Source organism: Neolamprologus brichardi, chromosome 11 (assembly GCF_056152115.1).
Source record: "Neolamprologus brichardi isolate AB-2024 chromosome 11, ASM5615211v1, whole genome shotgun sequence".
NCBI classification, from domain to species: Eukaryota; Metazoa; Chordata; class Actinopteri; order Cichliformes; family Cichlidae; genus Neolamprologus; species Neolamprologus brichardi.
Window position 1 is genome coordinate 3921811 of NC_142114.1, and position 17645 is coordinate 3939455.

The window sequence follows — 17645 nt, forward strand, 5'->3', positions numbered from 1 at the left end:
TTCACAGAATCACTCCAAATTAGTAATTAGTAATTAGTTCCAAGTAACAGGCTAAAATACTTGAATTGCACTCAACAAAACTGAAGCACAAACGTCTTGGAAGGTCAGTACCTTACAGTAAGCCATAATATTAGTCATATAATGGCTTACCTAATGCTTCAAATGGCACCAACAGTTCATATTTGAGAGTTCAGACATGGGCTCTCTTCCACAGCATGTCTATTGTCCTGTCTTCCTCCCCTCACCGCCCCTCCTGAGCCTGGTTCTGCCAGAGGTTTCTTCTTGTAAAAAGGGAGTTTTTCCCTCCAGTTGTCACCAAGAGCTTGCTCAAGGGGGTTATCTGACTGTTGGAACCTTTCTCTGTATGATTATTTGTATGATTGTAGGGTCTTTACCTTGGTGCTATAAAATAAAATAAAATTGAACTGAATTTAATTTATAGAGGCCAAAACTATTTTTGTACCATGCTTGTAAACTTGCTTGAAATTCGATAAAACTAGGGGGTTTAACATGGAAGTCTATAGAGAAGGACTTTTGTAGTCGGCCTCAAGTGGCCATCAGAGGAACTACAAGATTTGACATTTTAAAGTTGGATCCAATTTTGGACAACTAATCCCAATAGCTAGCTGACTGAATAATAATACATTACAAACTTGAAATTAAGTCAACACCCAGGGGTTTGAGAGACGCTGTCTTAGGTTAGGAACAGTTAAGAATCTCATAATTAGATTAAGCCAACATTGTGCACTTATTTGTTTGAAAATGTTTTGTACTACATACAAATTTCTGACATAGAAGAACTTGAGCTCATATTTGAATTTGAGAATATTTAGTTTTATTTCAGGCAGAAGTTTAATTGAATTGTGGAGACAGGATTGTTCTACTGGGGAACAGAAAAACAGTCATGAAAGATTTCAAGTGATTTCCAAGCTTTGTTCATGAACCCAGAGCTGAACATTTAGGCTTATGGATGCAATAAAGTGAAACTGTGAAGCTAAAATGTTCCATATGGTTCCTGTCAGATTCTTTCTTTTAAACTCCAGTTTTGAGCTGAGGTGAAAACCTGTGTCATTGCGCCTTCAACATCAAAGCTGGCAGCGCAGCAGGGCATGGCCAGACACCTGCTCTGAGCGCACAGAGCCTTTTCCAGAAAGAAGAAGAAAAAAGACCGCGCACATACAATAACCGTGTGGGTCCTTTAAAGCCGCAGATTACAGATACGTCCTCCACGACAAGTCCCGTCGTGACCGCGGAGGCGCACATAAGGGACCCTGAGGGGCTGAAGCCAATTTAAAACCTGCAGGTTGGCAGCGGAGGATTTTGCGCAGCGCCACTGGTTCGCTCCTCTCTCTCTCTCTCTCTCTTTCTCTCTGTGAGATGAATCCGGGTGAAGGAAAGGGTTGGGACAGGGAGGAATAGCCGGAGGGAGGGATGGCTGAATAACGAGGAGAGAAACACCCACTCCGGACTGAACGAACTGTATCCGGAGAGAAGGAGTGAGAGAAAGGAAGAGGGGAAGAAAGAGTGAGAAGAAAGAAGAACCCTTTGGGAGGCAGAAGCAGGAGCGGTCTTTGGTATTCACGGGATTTCCTTTGGGGGATAAAAGGACGCTTTGAATTGATGACTGGAGAGGTATGAAAGGCGATTTCATTCATTGTGCGGGCAGCTGAGTCGGTCTCAGGTGTGCTGCCGGCGCTGGAGTATTTCGGCCAAATCGGTTAATTTGAATAGGTCTGATAGTTTGAGAGAAATCTGCCTGAGAAACTTAAATTAAATCCCTCTGGAGCACTTGAACATGATCACCGGGGACGCATTCATGCTGCGGTCATGAAATCAAACTTGCAGGCATGAGAGCAGGTGGAAAATAGACGAGTAATTTAGCGTATGTTTAAAAAAAAATCTCTTAAGCTAAGGAAAATTTCACCTGCGAAACAATCAGTTTGTATTTTACTCCTGATGTGTTAAAATGATTTACTCTTAACTGATCCGCGTGTCTTTCTCGGTCTTTCTTATTATATTTAGTATTTTTCTAAAAAAATTTAAAAAAAATTTAAAAAAATCAAGCAACAAATGGCTAGATTTTATTGAAGTTGACGCCTTTTCTCTGGTCTTCATTAAGCAATTAAAGCAGTAAACCGGTTGCAAAATTTCCCCTCGAATTAAAAGCCGGATTATCGTCATCGTCGATGCAATCCGGAGACAAGGGAAACTTTGGTCCCTATTTAAAGGTTTGCTGTTAGGACCACGGGAGGACCGTTTACGCTCCCTCTGAGTCTAATCATCTTACTTTAGCAGCCCCGATGAAGTTTTTGTGTGTGTAAAATGTTGCATTGTCAGTGTGTGTGAAAGATTTATTACAAATGAAGTAGTTTCACTTTTCCATCCCTCTCCATAAGTATGAAAAACTAGCACAAATAATCCCCCATTCTTCTGTATTCTTATTAATTCTGCTTTTTTGACAACGTCTGAATGAAAGACCTGCTGCTCATTCAACACCACAGATCGATCATCATTAAAGGACTTTTTTCTTCTTTCACATGTCCTTTAATCCATGCGGCGACACGTGTGACTGTAGTGAGGTGGGTCTAAAAGAGAAAATCAGAAGGTATCTGTGTGTGTCCATCAGTGCTCATACTAAAGAGTGACAGAGAGGTGGGAGAGGAGGCGAGGGGTTAGGGGTAATGTGGAGGAGAGAGAACAAAAAAGTGAGGGGTGAAAGGAGGAGATGAGATACGGAAGAAGTGTTTGCTCTTTTGGTTGAACAATGGCTTTGTGAAATGTTCCCTCTCTGGACTGTCAATCAAACTGACTGTCACTCTGTCTGACCTCTTCTCTTCTCTTCTCTTCTCTTCTCTTCTCTTCTCTTCTCTTCTCTTCTCTTCTCTTCTCTTCTCTTCTCTTCTCTTCAACAAAGTGCTCCACTGTTTTGCTTCTGGCTCGTTTTGTGTAGGCGGTAGGCTCAGCTGCAGCTCTGTGGTCAGTGTAGACTGTGAAGCTTCGGCTCTGTAACTGTTAAAAAAGTTGATATTAAACAAAATAACTGATTCTAGATCAGTGAACTGAAGCATTGAGTCGCCCCGCGGCCGAGTGACATTCATGCAGTTAAATCTCCGCTCTTGTTTCTTTCTTTCTTGCTGACCAGTCTTCTGTCCTTGCAGGTCTAGACTGCTGGTTTTGAGGATGTTGTCAATGGGGCAGATCAGTTGGTGTTTGTGGGCTCCACTGGTGTTACTGGCCCTTGTTTCCTATTACCCCAGTAAGGCACAGGGTCAAGGTAAGTGGTTTTCCTCTTCTCCAATTCCTCTTGCTGTCTCATTTCTCTTATCCCCCCAATCAGGTCACCCCATCCAATCCCCTTACTCTTACCTGTTTGACCTCAACTATATCCACATCACCTCCCCCCCTCTCTGCTTTCTCATCCTCCGCCTTTCTTCCCTCATCACCCCCTTCATCATCTCGCTGTTTGGCGTGCGGGCTCAGTCCAATCACATCATGCTCTAGTTCATATCACCTTCATATCATCATGCCGACTCACCCTGGCAGCATGGCAACACTTGCCACCCCGTTGCTGATGCTGCCACGCTTCAGAGAGGCTTTAATAAAAGTGTTGTAATAGTGCGCTTCACGCTGGGATGATTTGCTGCACAATGTGCTGCACAGTATATAACACTCCAGTGTGCTTTGCAATTATCTTCACCTCAGCAAACCTGAGTTTCATCAAAATGTGCATTGTTGTCTGATTTGTGCCATATTTTTGATCACATTAAGTATCTGGATGGCATCCACTTGAACATGGGTTATTATCATCATTATGAGGATATATCAGCACATTTGTGTTAAAATGAAACAGTGTGTGTTTTTGAATGATACTGAGACTCTTCCTGCTGGTCCTCCCCAATATTTGTTGATACGTTTACTTTATTGGCTTCAGGGAAACAAACAGAAAGAAAGTTTCCACAGGACTCTTCGCTGTCATGTGAAAACTAAGTACACAACAGGAATTAAGATGGTAAATATCATCAAGGTCCTGCTAACCAAATACATTAAGTGACTATCAGGAAGTCTGAGCACCTATAAAAGCAGAAGCTTTGGCAGTTGGCTGGTCTGGAGCAATCAGTCTCACAATCTTCCAAGTAAATTCACCCCAAAGTCCAACTGTGCAATTCTCAATGAAACTGCAAAAAAACAAACAGAACAACAACAAAAAAGTTTCAGTTTTAGTTGCATCTGAACGAACCACAGCACTTCTGTAACAACGTCCTTTTGACATACCAGCACACCACCTCATACCACCTCTGAAGCACGGTGGTGGAGGGGTGATGATTTTGGTTTGTTGTAGGAGCTGGGCAGCCTGCAGTCACTGAGCTGTATACCAGAGCATTCTAGAGTCAAATGTGAGGCCGTCTGTTCGACAGCTTAAGCATAAAAACGGGTCATGAAAAAAGACAATGATCTCGAGCACAGCAGCAGAATGAGTGAAAAAAATAGTTTGCTGCTAACGGTGGTGTACTTTGTTTTTCACACGACTTTGTGTGGTCCTGTGAAAACATTTTCACATGTGTATAAGAAAACCAGTCCTTTTCAATTAGGTTATTCGTGCTGTGGTACTTCATTGGTATTCAGATGGTAAATATAACCATCTGATATCTCCTCTACGGCTGTAGGATGCATTACTGGTAAATTTCAGCTTATTATAACTAATGGATCCAGAGGCTCTATACTCAGTCTTATGGATGCAGTGAATGAGTGTCTGTGTGTGTGTGTTTAAGTGGATTTTGTGCATAAGTTGGCTCTGTTTATGTGTATTTAGCAAGCTTGTACAGATGGTCAGACCTTTCACGATCAAGATAGTGATCATATTCAAATGACCCTGAGGGAGGATGAAATATTTAGTTGGATGTTCTTTGTTTGTGTGCGTGCTCGCGCGTGTGTGTATGGGTGAGCCGCTCATATTCCTTCCAGGTTGTGACGTTCAAAATTCATTAGCCACATCTGTCAAAATCCATTTATCGATCTGTTTTTTACAGCTACGTTAAAAGAATTCCACCTTAAACATGCGTCAATCACTGGGTGGTGTTCCAGAGGTTACATAGCTTTTGCTTAAAGCGAATCTTTTAAAACTGGATCTGATTAGCATGTTGCTATTTGTGTCTGACCATTGGGAATCCCTAATAAATAGCAACTACTTTAAAATGAAAACAGGAATTTTGCTGATAAGTTGTCACTCGTTTCTCTTATGCTCTCTTTCTCCCACATCTTCTCCGTCACCCTTCTCTATATGTTTATGGTTATGTCAGCCTCACCCATTCCCCACCGCTGCCTCTTTTTATCAAAGATCTTTCTCTGCACTGTCGATAGTTCCATAGGTCATATTTTTCACTGCAGACAGACAGAAATAAGAGGTGAGACAGACGTGGGACACAATTAATTTGATGCCAGTGAACCACAGCAGAACATGGACGACCTCCCCGACACTACAGGACTGTGCCCTGTTCAATCCCTTCATTAGGGAGCATGTGATAGCCATTAATTTTGTGCCCAGTCTGTCCCTGTAAGCTGCAACATCTGGTCAGAGGGGATTTTAGCTTGAGGATTAGCATGTGCCCTTACCATGCAGGATGTCTGTATGTACAGAGCAACTGTCTGGATATTGTCAGGAAGTCCCTTTAACGAGGGCACCGGTCCACCACGTTTTTTTTTCTTTTTCTGCAAGAATTATAGAAAATTATTGGATATTCAACAGTATTATCAGAAAATAATACTCTAATCTCATTGTTGCTTAATATCAGTTTATTATTTTGGAAAAAAATAAAACTAATATCAGTGATTATATAGCTTGTTTTTGTATTTTAAAAAAGTTAGTGTCAGTTACATCAGAAGTGACTTTTTCTGAGACCAATGAAATGACAGCTTACCACTGAAACTGATATGATGTAAATGATGTACTCATGATTTTTTAGTCTGCTACAAGTCTGCTCCAAAAATATGCTTATTGTAAGATTTGTATCCAGTGAATACCCAATAAGAGTTAAGTGTCACATGTGTTGTCCAGATGTAGGCTCACTCTGTACTTACTGGTAACATTAACATTAAATTGATGATGTCTGTAAAGCAATATTGGTTTTTTTTAGTTAATTTTTAGCTGAAGTTCTGGGATCTCCCAGAACTAAAGACATCTGTCTTTAGTTTTGCAAGTATTTGTAAATTAACCAGTTGATTTGATAAACAGAAACTTTGTGCTACTGTTTGCACTAGAAGGACAGTTAGAGAATTTGTGCTTGAGCCAGGAAAAACACTATATAAGGTATATAAAACAGAGATGTGCAATTCTAATCAGCTTGAAAGTCAACATTTGCTATGATCACCTTTAGTCCTCAACACAGCCTCTCTCAGGCAAACTTTCTAGTAGATTCTTTAAGCACAGTATTGTTCACAGATGGCTGTAGACACTCAGCGTTGCACTTCTCTCCTGACCTCCTCCGAACATATTTATGATAATTTGAATAAACATTTTCAGATTTGGATTCATCACTCCATCAGACCCATTGCCACTGATTTTCAGTCCAGTTGTTGTGTAATTTGGCATACCTCATCCTGTTCTTCCTGTCTGCCTTCATTATGAATGGCTTCTTGACAGCCATTCATCCACTGAGACCATTTTTGATGAGGCTTTCGTGAACAGTAGATGGATCTACTCAAGGGCCAGGTGCATCTCTTTCAGATATTTCTTAAAAGACAGAACTTTCAGATACTTTTTATCTGCTGTAAATCGTTTTTTAGGCCAGCTGCTTTTTCTTTTGTCCTCCTCTTGTCCAAAGTACTCTGGTTTTTCGAGGACAAATGCACACTGTGCCACAATATGCCAAGTTTTCAGCTCTTTAAATCACCTTGTTGGTGCTAAAACACTCATTTATTCGGTCAAACTGTGTTATCTTTTGCAAACATATGGGAAACAAATTGTGTTCTTGTAACAGAGTGCTTGTAACAAAGTACCCAAAGACACAATTTAAAATACACAACATTGGTTCATCGATCTCACACATCCATCCATTCATCCATCCCTTTCTGCTTAACCAGTTCAGGGTCACGAGGGGCTGGGGTCTCTCCCAGCTATCACAGGGTGAGAGGCGGGATATACCCAGGACAGGTTGCTCAAGAGTTTCACAAAGTACTGTGTCATAGTCAAGATGTTTCATTATAAGCTCAAGATATTAACTATGTGGTAGCACTAAAGGAAAACAAACACGATCATCCAAAACATCTGAGTTTCTCCTCACAGGACCATAAATATTGTTCTCACTGTTTTGTGGCAGCCTGTCCAACAGTTTTGGTGACCACTTCATTTCTCTAAATGACCACCGGCCCTGCTGGTGATGCTAAGTAAGTCTGAAAATCTGAGAGAAATTTAACCTGAACTAATCCTTCAGGACAAGATAAATCTCTCTCACAGACATTGTCATCCGGTGTTGAGCTGAAAGATGTCCTCTTGATGGCATACTGTTTCCTAGTGGTTAATGTATGTTTTTAGGACACAACATGCAGTCTCTACTGCACATAGTAGATTTATGCTCATCTGTCGGACTTGCAAAAAGCATCTGATACTGTTTCTAATGAAGAAAGGCAGAAGTGTGCAACAAAGCACATTACGGTTGTTGTTGTTGTTGTTTTGTTTTTCTGGCCTTCTTTTTTCTCTTTGACCTTGAGATGTGACAAAAAGGGAAATGTAAATTTTATTTTCTGCTCCAACTAAGACGATGCCAGCCATGACCTGACACTGGGAAGATGCTTCGAGTACAGCAATAGCAGAACAGATGGAAGAAAGATGGTGGTGATGGTGGATGTCTGCCATGATTAAATCTGAACTCTGACCTCATTTTAGAACAAATAGGAATAATTGCCAGTCGAGTATTTATTCATTATATTCAGTCGTGGATGGGTGAGCCAGTCATTGTAAAGATGCTAAATGTGTGTAGGGGTTCTCTGCATGTGTGTGTGTTAGAGGGCAGCCTGGTGAATTAGTATGAGTGAAAGTGCGGGCCAATAATTTCAGTTATAATGAACAGGGAGAGAAGCCAATGATGAGAAATCATTTATTCATAAACAAAAAATGAAGATGAGATGGAACAACCTGTTTTGAATTTAAAAAACTGTTAAATTATCTGAACCAAGGCCGCTGTCACCCTGTCACTCTGCTGCGGCTGCGGCTGCGGCTGCTGCTGATGGTAATCCAGCTTGTCGTAATCATCAGCCACTTTAGAGTAAATGGAGCATTGGATTGTAGGAGATGTGACTCACTGGAGTTTTTCTAATTTTACCCCCTCGTTACCAACAGAGCACGTAGATCATATTCCGTGATTGTACATAAATAAATTGTAATTGCATCTTAATTTGAGTTAATGAGGATTTTTCTTCTTTTGGTTGTCTGTGTGTATAAAAAAATTCAGGTGACTTCCTGCATCTGCTAAATTACTTACATAAGATAAGATACTCACATACTGCAGTCTGTAAATGAGGTCCTGCTTTGACAGAAATAATATGATGTTGTTATAAAGTTTAAAAAACACCACTAGTTTGATAAAAACCAAGCAAACAACTTAGTTTCATTGAATCACCTCTATTTCTTCACTCAAATCAAAATCTTGTGAATACAAAAGCTATATTTTACATTTCTAATAAAGCACACTGCAGTGTGCTCATACTGTGAGTTGGGCTCCGTTAGCGGGACACAAGCAGAAAAACAATGGAGAAACTCAGCTGAGGGAAAATTATTTACTGTTATTTCACTTTTTTTATTTTTAATGGCTGATCAAATTTATGTGGGGCGTAAGCTTTTTTTGTTGTAGCGTTTAAAAACCACTGCCTTCACAAGTTCTTGTGGACTGCAGCAGATAATTGCAGTAGTTTGAGTAATTGTAATAATTTCAACTTCATTTACCAAAAAAAAAAAAGAACATCTTCTGTGCAAAGCTTGTTTTTTTAAATTCAAGTCAAAGCTACTGCTGAACTCTAAAGTCGTGTTTTATTTAGGGACTGTGTGAAATGACACCACGGTCCTGGATTTTTGTTATATATTCATGGGGTTCCTGTCCTGGTGCATTTGTTCTTTCCTCGTCTTTGCCTCTTTCTGTCTCATGCATTTACACCTGTTTATGGTTTTTAATCTTGGAAGCTTGTTTACACCACTGAATAATTCAAAAATAACATTTCCAGGTTTTTACCTCAAAATTTTGACTTAACTCAAACCTGAAAGTTGTTTTGTCAGAAGTTAAATGGACTGGTTCTTACACAGCACCCTTCTGTTCAGTTTTGAACACTCAGACCACTTTCATCTACAATGCAGGTTCACCCAGTCACACACAAAGCACTTTTATTTGACACTCACCACTGGATGCATTGCAGGCAACTCAGGGTTCAGTTTCCTTTGCAAGGATTCTTCAACAGCAGGAGCTGGGGATCGAACCGCCAACCTTCCAGTTGGTACCTAACTCTAAATTTTTAGATAATCCCAAATGTTGAGATTTTGAGATAATAACCTGAAATTTTGCACAAAAAAAAAAATGCTTCCATATTCACATCTCACCTCTCCTTGTTACTGGTTGACACTAGTTCTAGTTCTTAATTAAAACCAGACATGATTAGAATAATCATCAGATGTCAAGGGCAGGTGCTAATTTTTGGACTGCCACTCTTTTCACCAACATTGCTGAAACTGAATATGAATGCAATTATCAAATGTCAAATCTTGTATCTTGTCTTTTTTTGGCCTTTTGACCCTAATTCTGAGCTTGGATTTAAATTACTGCAAAGCAACATACAGTTTGGGCAACCTTGTTAATAGTCATTATTTCCCTGTATAAATCGTTGGTTGTTACAATAAAAAATGTCAGTTAAATATATCATACTGGAGACACACACAGTGATATTTGAGAAGTGAAATGAAGTTTATTGGATTTACAGAAAGTGTGCAATAATTCTTTAAAACAAATCAGGCAGGTGCATAAATTTGGGCACTGTTGTCATTTTATTGATTCCAAAACCTTTAAAACTAATTATTGGAACTCAAATTGGCTTGGTAAGCTCAGTGACCCCTGACCTACATACACAGGTGAATCCAATAATAAGAACGAGTATTTCAGGGGGTCAATTGTAAGTTTCCCTCCTCTTTTAATTTTCTCTGAAAAGTAGCAATACGGGGGTCTCAAAACAACTCTCAAATGCCCTGAAGACAAAAACTGTCCACCATCATGGTTTAGGGGAAGGATACAGAAAGCAGAGATTTAAGCTGTCTGCTTCCACAGTTAGGAACATATTGAGAAAATGGAAGACCACAGGCTCAGTTCAAGTTAAGGCTACTAGAGTTCATTCTGGAGTCAAGAAGAAACATCTCTGAACTAGAGATGTTTTGTAAAGAGGAATGGTCCAAAATACCTTCAACCACAATCCAGACTCTCATTGGAACCTACAGGAAGCGTTTAGAGGCTGTAATGTCTGCAAAAGGCGGATCTACTAAATATTGATTTCATTTCTTTTTTTGTGGTGCCCAAATTTATGCACCTGCCTGATTTTGTTTAAACAATTATTGCACACTTTCTGTAAATCCAATAAACTTCATTTCACTTCTCAAATATCACTGTGTGTGTCTCCAGTATGATATATTTAACTGACATTTTTTATTGTAACAACCAACGATTTATACAGGAAAGTAATGACTATTGAGAAGGTTGCCCAAACTTTTGCATCCCACTGTTTTTGTATACACACACGTATATATGAATATATCTGGCTCACAGTCTAAAGTGCTTTGAGTGGTCATTTTAATGTAATTACATTACATCAATTCAATTCAATTCAATTCAATTTTATTTATACAGCGCCAAATCACAACAAATGTCGCCTCAAGGCGCTTCATAGATACAGAGAAACATCTAAAGCACGTGCACCTTTGTAACAGTGACAAGCTCTTTTTATATCTGGCCTACGCGCATCACAGTCCATCATAAAGCACATTTGATCTCTAGAAGAAGAAACACCAACAAAAAAAAATCCTTGACCAGTGTGGTTTAGTGATAGTGATATGAAAATGTTTTGTTTGCATCTTTATTCATTTATTGTTATTTATTGGCCCATCTGTACTCATGTGACAAAGCTGTTTTTTATTACAAGCTGCCCCTGCCTTAATCTCCTCAGGACCTGAAGTCCTCGTGTGAACATTACATTTTGGCTTTTCTGCACCTTACACTTCATTCCACTCAATAAAGCATTTTGCAATCATAACATTGACTGTTCCTGATGTTAGGAAGATATACTGATCCCTAATTTCCTTTGTTTAACGTGACAAATACAATATTAGTAATAGATTCGTGGGTAAATTAGACCAAATTATTCCTGCAAAATACATTTTATTTTATGTTGCGTTGCACTTAACACTTCTCTGGGTTTTGAACATGTCAGCGTCAGTGTAATAAACTCCAGAATTTAATATTTCCTTCCTGTTTAATGTCAGTCATCTGCTGCAGAATTTACCCAACTGAGTATTTCATGGTGATATTTTTTTCACAGATGGTTGGCAAGTATGTGGAATATTATGGCTTCTTTCACCAGACTGCACATGGGGACAGATTTTTCAACAGACTCTTAATATTCAGCCGACTTAAAGAGAGATTTTACACTCTGTCTCTCTCTCATGTACACACACACACGCAATGCAGTAGAGAGATGAGGCATGAAGTAAAAAGGCATCACTGACACAGGTAAGCAAAGAGAGAAAGAAGGGGCGTGAGTCGCTAAACCGCTCATAAAGGGGGGGGAAACGAGCAAACATACTTATATAACTTGATAAAAGAGCAGAATATAAGTGAAGAGGAGAGGCACAAGGATGTTAAACTGGAGGATAAGAAGAGAAGGTGTGATGAAAGAGAAAAGCAGCAGAGAACATTTTAAAAAAAAGGAGCCAGAGTGAATTTGGGTTAAGTGTTACATCAGTGAACAGAGTAGTTTACGTGCAAAACGAGACGCCGACCACATTGAAGGATGCATGCTGCGGTGCTGAATAGACACTAAATGCACACACACACACACACACACACACACACTCCTACACTTCCCCTGATCTCTCTCATGTACAGCACAGTAGCTGTCTTATGGTGACATCGCAAGCCAACAGTTGTCGTACATAAATCCTGAGTATTAGTGAAGGCCTGAACACTCAAAGTGGAGCCTGTAGGTTAGCAGCAACTTAAAAGAAGGAAGACTAAAATTAAAGAGAGTCCAGGAATGAAGATAAAAGGGAAAGAAAGAAAGAGAGAGGAAGTAACAAAGTACTGTCAACTTAAGAAGAGGGTGAAAGTGGAAAGTAGGGGACAAAGAAAGGGAAAGAAATGGATAGGGACAAAAATAATGAGAAAATTAAAGAAATGGGAGGCTAAGAGGGGGTAAAGAGGAGACAGAGATGGTGGGGAAGGGGATGGTTGGCAATGAAAATAGAGATTGACAAAAAGCAGAAATCTCAGAGAAGACAAAGAAAAGACATGAGATGAAACAGAGCATAAAGAAAAGAGAGATGAGTGGAAGTCGGATAGAGAGATTGTTGAGCACGTAAGAAAGAAGGGAAGAGAGAGCACAGGAGAGAAGCTGGATGAAATTAAGCTAACACAGAGTGGACAGTGAGCCAAATCAGAAGATGGGAAGAAAAGCAGAGGAAGTTTGAAATGGAGACAAGAGCTGAGTGAGAAGATGAAGTGAAGCAGAGGATTGGACAGCAAGCTTTTACTCATCTACCAGGAATCCCTGCTAGCTTTCAGCACTCCTAATCCTGGGAAGAGTCATCTCTTCTGAAACTGAGGCATCAAGCTGTGCTTGTATAGCTGGAACCCAGATAATGCCAGTTCATACTGGGCCTCCAGTTAAAAGATTTTTCTAGTCCAGGCTCCCCACCGAGTCGGGAGATTACTCAAGTTCAACCTTGAAATTGGAACCTGTGAATTAAGGTTCAGCGGCACGAGGAGAACATGTTAAATATTGTTTTTTCAAAGCGCGTATCATTTTCACACTGGGGGGTTTTTCATTGAGGCCTCAGTGATTCAGACTATTTACTGAAGCAAAATTTTGTTGCTATGCAGAAGTCGTGAAGCTTTTGCCAAAGGTTTGGAGGAGCATTTACTACCTGCCAAAAAGCTCCTGCGAGTAGCTGTTGGGGGTTCGCTAATTCCAGGGGTGTAACTCTTTCAGATAAATTACTCTGGGGTGCGTAATACACCAGTGTGCTATAGATGAGTATGCACTGTGCAAGTCCAGGGCAGGTCTAGTATTTCCGCAGTGTATTTTATTGTGAGATACAGAGCGTGGATGTGTAATGTGTTCCACGAAAGCATCTTAGATTTAGAGAGGCAGTGCAGAATGTGGAGCTCTTGGATGATATTTACGGCCGTACGGGGATAAACAAGAACAGGCGTGTCGGTTTTTTGAAGGGTAATTTATATCAGAGAACTCTGTATCCTGTCAGCATCCACAGCATTTGTGTCCATATTCATTAATCATGGTTGCTGTCTCTGGTATTGGCTCCTACTTAAAGATCTTGACAATCATTCTGAAGGGTTACAGTTGGATCATTTAGATTTTACATTGTCTTACTTTTTATTATTCACTGTGTGTATGCGTTTTCATTGACATGCCAAGCAAAAATCCAGACATTCAATGCAATTGTCACCACATTATAAGTACCCCTGTCTGCCAACTCATTTCACCTACTATCAGGCGCACTAAACGATACCAAAGTCATAACCCACTCAGCTCTATCACTCGCTTAAATTATTCATAGATTCTCATTGTGTTGTGTAATTATACACTTCCATCCCATGCATTCTGAGGATAGGTGGTGAGATTTAAGAAAAGCAGCACAAAAAAGGTGAGACTGTGATGCGTTGCAGAACAATCGCGCCGCATCAGAAGAAGTTTGAGAAGTCGTCCTTGTTTGAGACGGTTTCTCTGCTTCTCTAAAAGTCGAGGCTTGATTTTACATTTGTGAGGTAATGCCATGACTAACATTTTAAAGTTGTTTGGAAGGGAGGGCTGATGTTGCTTTTGATGAGTTGCGCTTTAAGAGGAAAGTGTTTACTTCAAGAAGATGCACGGGTGTATAGAAATTTCACGGTGCGCGACTGAAGATTACACAGAACGTCAAGACATTTCAACATGAGGCCATTAACCAAGCTGCGCACCGCGGGTCTGATGTTGTCACCTTTATTATAACATCAATTTATATGATACAGTGCCTTTTTTGTTATGGCGTTAATGGGATTTTCCATTTAGAGGGTTGGAAGTCTGTCCTCACCTCTGAGTGGAAATCCTGAACAGCATGTCTCAGATTTGTCAGTGCATTATCCCCTGCTTTTGACTTTCTCCTTCATGCCTAATGCAAGCTCTTCACATGTTCACACTCACTATTGTGACTTATTATAGGCTACAGTCCCTGTAGACTGAAAGATTATTTGGGTGTGCAGTTAAAATATGAAGCCATTCAAGCGTTATTACTGCTTGAAGGGATACTTTGACATGTAACATTTTATGTAAAGCTCTTTTTCTTCCAGTGGTAAAAAACTTTCAGGCTTTCTCAACAGTTTCTTGATTCAGGCAAATAGGATGCCCCCTTAAGGATGCCCCCTTTTGCACCTCTGGACCACTCCAACGTGTTGCCGTTTAAGTTCGTCTTCCATGTATGCCCCCGGATATTGTTTGCTCTTCACACAATACTTATGTTTTAAATAGGCCCAATTCTCAGTGAGGATGGGAGCTCGGGTTCTGCCAAAGAGCTGTTTTTAGACGAGGAGTTTCCAAAGCTCAAAAGCCGTGCATGAGGTTGGGAGTATGACCAAGAGGATGATAGTCATGTTTTTGACATTCCCTGTGATTTGCATTACAAATTTGTCCTTCCTGGGGTCAAACTGTTGATGCATAGTTCTGCTAAATTGTAGATCTGGCCCTCTGCAACATTACTCACTTCTTGACTCCAGAATGAACTGCACAAGTGCAGACCAGAGCTTCCACGGAGTGATCTAAAGACTACCTATAACGGGACACAGCCAAGCGCAATTTGACTTTAATGGGTGGAACTTTATGATTTCATACTGTTTTCATTCAGCACCTTTTTGTTCATATATTTGTCATTGTTAAAGTTTCAGTTGTTTCCTTTTCCCAACAAACTGTCTTTCTTAAAAGAGACAATTTATTGACTGAAAAATGGATCCACTTCTCAAGGAAGCGTGACAAAAATGCGTGTGCTGGGCTTACATCTTTTGTATTAACACTAGCAAAGAATAATATACCAAAAGGGTGAAACGAGGCGTAAAGGCATAAAAATGACATCCATTTTCAACTAAAGTGAATTAGTCGGATTCCTACTCATTCCTACATTACATTGCTCTGTCTGGAGATTTGAAAAAGTCCTCTGCCTTTCCTTTATTTGAAAAAAAAATGTGCTCTCTTTGTTTGTTAGAAACCACAGTCTGCACAAACTCAGACTCCTGCAGAGAAAGTGTCACGATCCTGGGTTTTTGACCCAGCGTTTTGAGTTTTAGTTTATGGTTTATGTTTAAGCCCTTCAGGTTCTCTAAGTTGATTTTTTATCATGCCTAGGTTGTTATAGTTCTTTGTTATTAGATTCCCCTTGTGTCTTCCACCCCTGTTAAGTCTCCTTTGCCCTTCATGTGTTTCATGTCTGCGTCTTATGTTTCCTGTTTTATTTTGAAGAGGTCTTGTGTTCCTGTGTTCATCGTGTTTAGTTTCACTCTTCCACTGTGTTCCCACTTCTCTCATTAGCCTCCTGTGTGTATTTAGTCTGTGCCTTCTCATTTAGTCTTTGTCGGATCGTCTGCGTTGTTCCCATGCCAAGTCCTGCGTTCAGGTTTTCATGTCCTCATCGTCATTGCCATGTTTGACGGCAATGACGTCAAACATGGCAATGACGATGCCATTGTTTGTTTTTCTGTTTGCCAGGGTTTTTCATAGTTCGTGTTTCCTTTCTAGTTTACCCAGTTTAGGTTATTGCTTAGTTTGCATTGTTTTTGCCCTTTTATTTTGTACTGTTCTGTTTGTCTTAATAAACGGCTCATCATCAGTTAAGTTTGAGTTTTAGATGTCTGCCCCTGGGTCCACTCTTCACACTCCACGTGACAGAAAGGCTGCTGTCACCATTTTTAACAGGCCACAGCGCATCTGTTTTCATTGACAGAGGGCTGCAAGGGATAAGATGAAAATGCCACTGTACACCAATCACTTCTCCTTTATGTATACACTATAGATTAGATAAGTGACACATATGCATCTACACATATTTGCAAAATAATTTTTTTGTGCTGTTTCCTTTTTCTTGTCTCTGGAGTGGTGTTTAACATAAATTGATCATAAAAAGACTTTCCTCCATTTTTTCCTCCTTTATACTCTGCCTTATGTGGCTCTCATGGATGCAGGACCTTCAGCCCTCCCTGTGTCCTTCCGTGCAACCATTCATTCATTTATTTCCTGTCAAAGTTGCATCGATTTGCAGCTTTTTGTTGGCCATTCTGGATTTAACTGCTCACATATTTTTTTCTATTTATGTTGACTGATATTTAGGACATTTTTGATGAATTTAACATGTTTTTTTGTTTGTTTTCTTTTTAATGATTCCCAAACTTCTTTGGAGCCAATTTAACTGTAAAATTGTTTTTCAGTTCCAGCTCCGAGGAAGCTGCGTTTCAAAGTGCTGAGCTCAAGCAAACTCCTGGTTTCATGGAAGGAGCCCAAAGGAGACTTTGACAGCTATCTGTTTTTCTACAAAAGTACCCCAGGTAGGATTTTTTATTTTATTTTTTTTTTACTGCACACACTCATGCACAAAAGCACATGCACGTGCACCTCTATGCCAAAAAGAAGCGGAGCTTAACTTTGAAATTTTGGAGGAAGGATCCCATTATGACTTGGATTTTCTGTCTGTCAGGAAGGATTATGTAATTTACTTCTTATCAAAGCTCCTTTGAAGGGATTACACTCTTGAGAGATATAGAGGACTCAGAGTTTGTCTTGTACCTCGGCCAAGTTTGAGACAAGGGAGAGTTTCTGCTGCGTATGTGCAGCCTGTCAGCACATTTTGAAAATGGGGCTGATAGGTACACAGGACATGATGGAGAGGTTTAGCCCAGGACAGCCAAATGTCAGCACAGGAGTCATTTTTCAGTGTTAAACTGAAACTCACTGAAAGCAGTCACAGCCATAATGGACACGTGGAATTTTCACTTTTATTTGATGCTTGTCATGAGGTGCCTGTCACAGACAGCGGCTCTAATTTTGTCTCTTTTTGAGTATGCACAGTGTAATAGAAGTCTAATAGAAATCCCCCGAATTACCGCTGATGTGCACCTACGTTTACAGCCATAAATCCTCCTTCACATCACTTCCCTCTTTATTGATATTGTGCTGAATACAGCAGGCAATTCTTCTGCAGCTGATGTAAAAGTGAATAAGAAGGACTGAATAAGCACTCTATAGCATTAAACCTGTTTCTTGCAAACAATACTTTTTGAAAAATGCCTCGTCTGAAATTTTTTTTGCCGCTTCCAACAATAGAACAAAAACTCAAATTTATGGCCACTTTTATTGAAGGGAGGAGTGCA

At 40.0% G+C, this 17645-nt stretch overlaps 1 protein-coding gene across 2 annotated transcripts in view; it reads left to right on the top strand.

The window, feature by feature from the left end:
* Nucleotides 1–1399: 1399 nt before the first annotated feature.
* Nucleotides 1400–17645, top strand: part of col14a1a (collagen, type XIV, alpha 1a) — a 153100-nt gene continuing 136854 nt past the window's right edge. For both annotated transcript variants that reach the window (XM_087847997.1, XM_087847996.1), the window contains exons 1-3: nucleotides 1400–1632; nucleotides 3159–3274; nucleotides 16707–16823. In XM_087847997.1, the coding sequence (XP_087704123.1) occupies nucleotides 3181–3274; nucleotides 16707–16823 (211 nt within the window). In that variant the 5' untranslated portion in view covers nucleotides 1400–1632; nucleotides 3159–3180. The remainder of the gene's footprint in view (nucleotides 1633–3158; nucleotides 3275–16706; nucleotides 16824–17645) is intronic.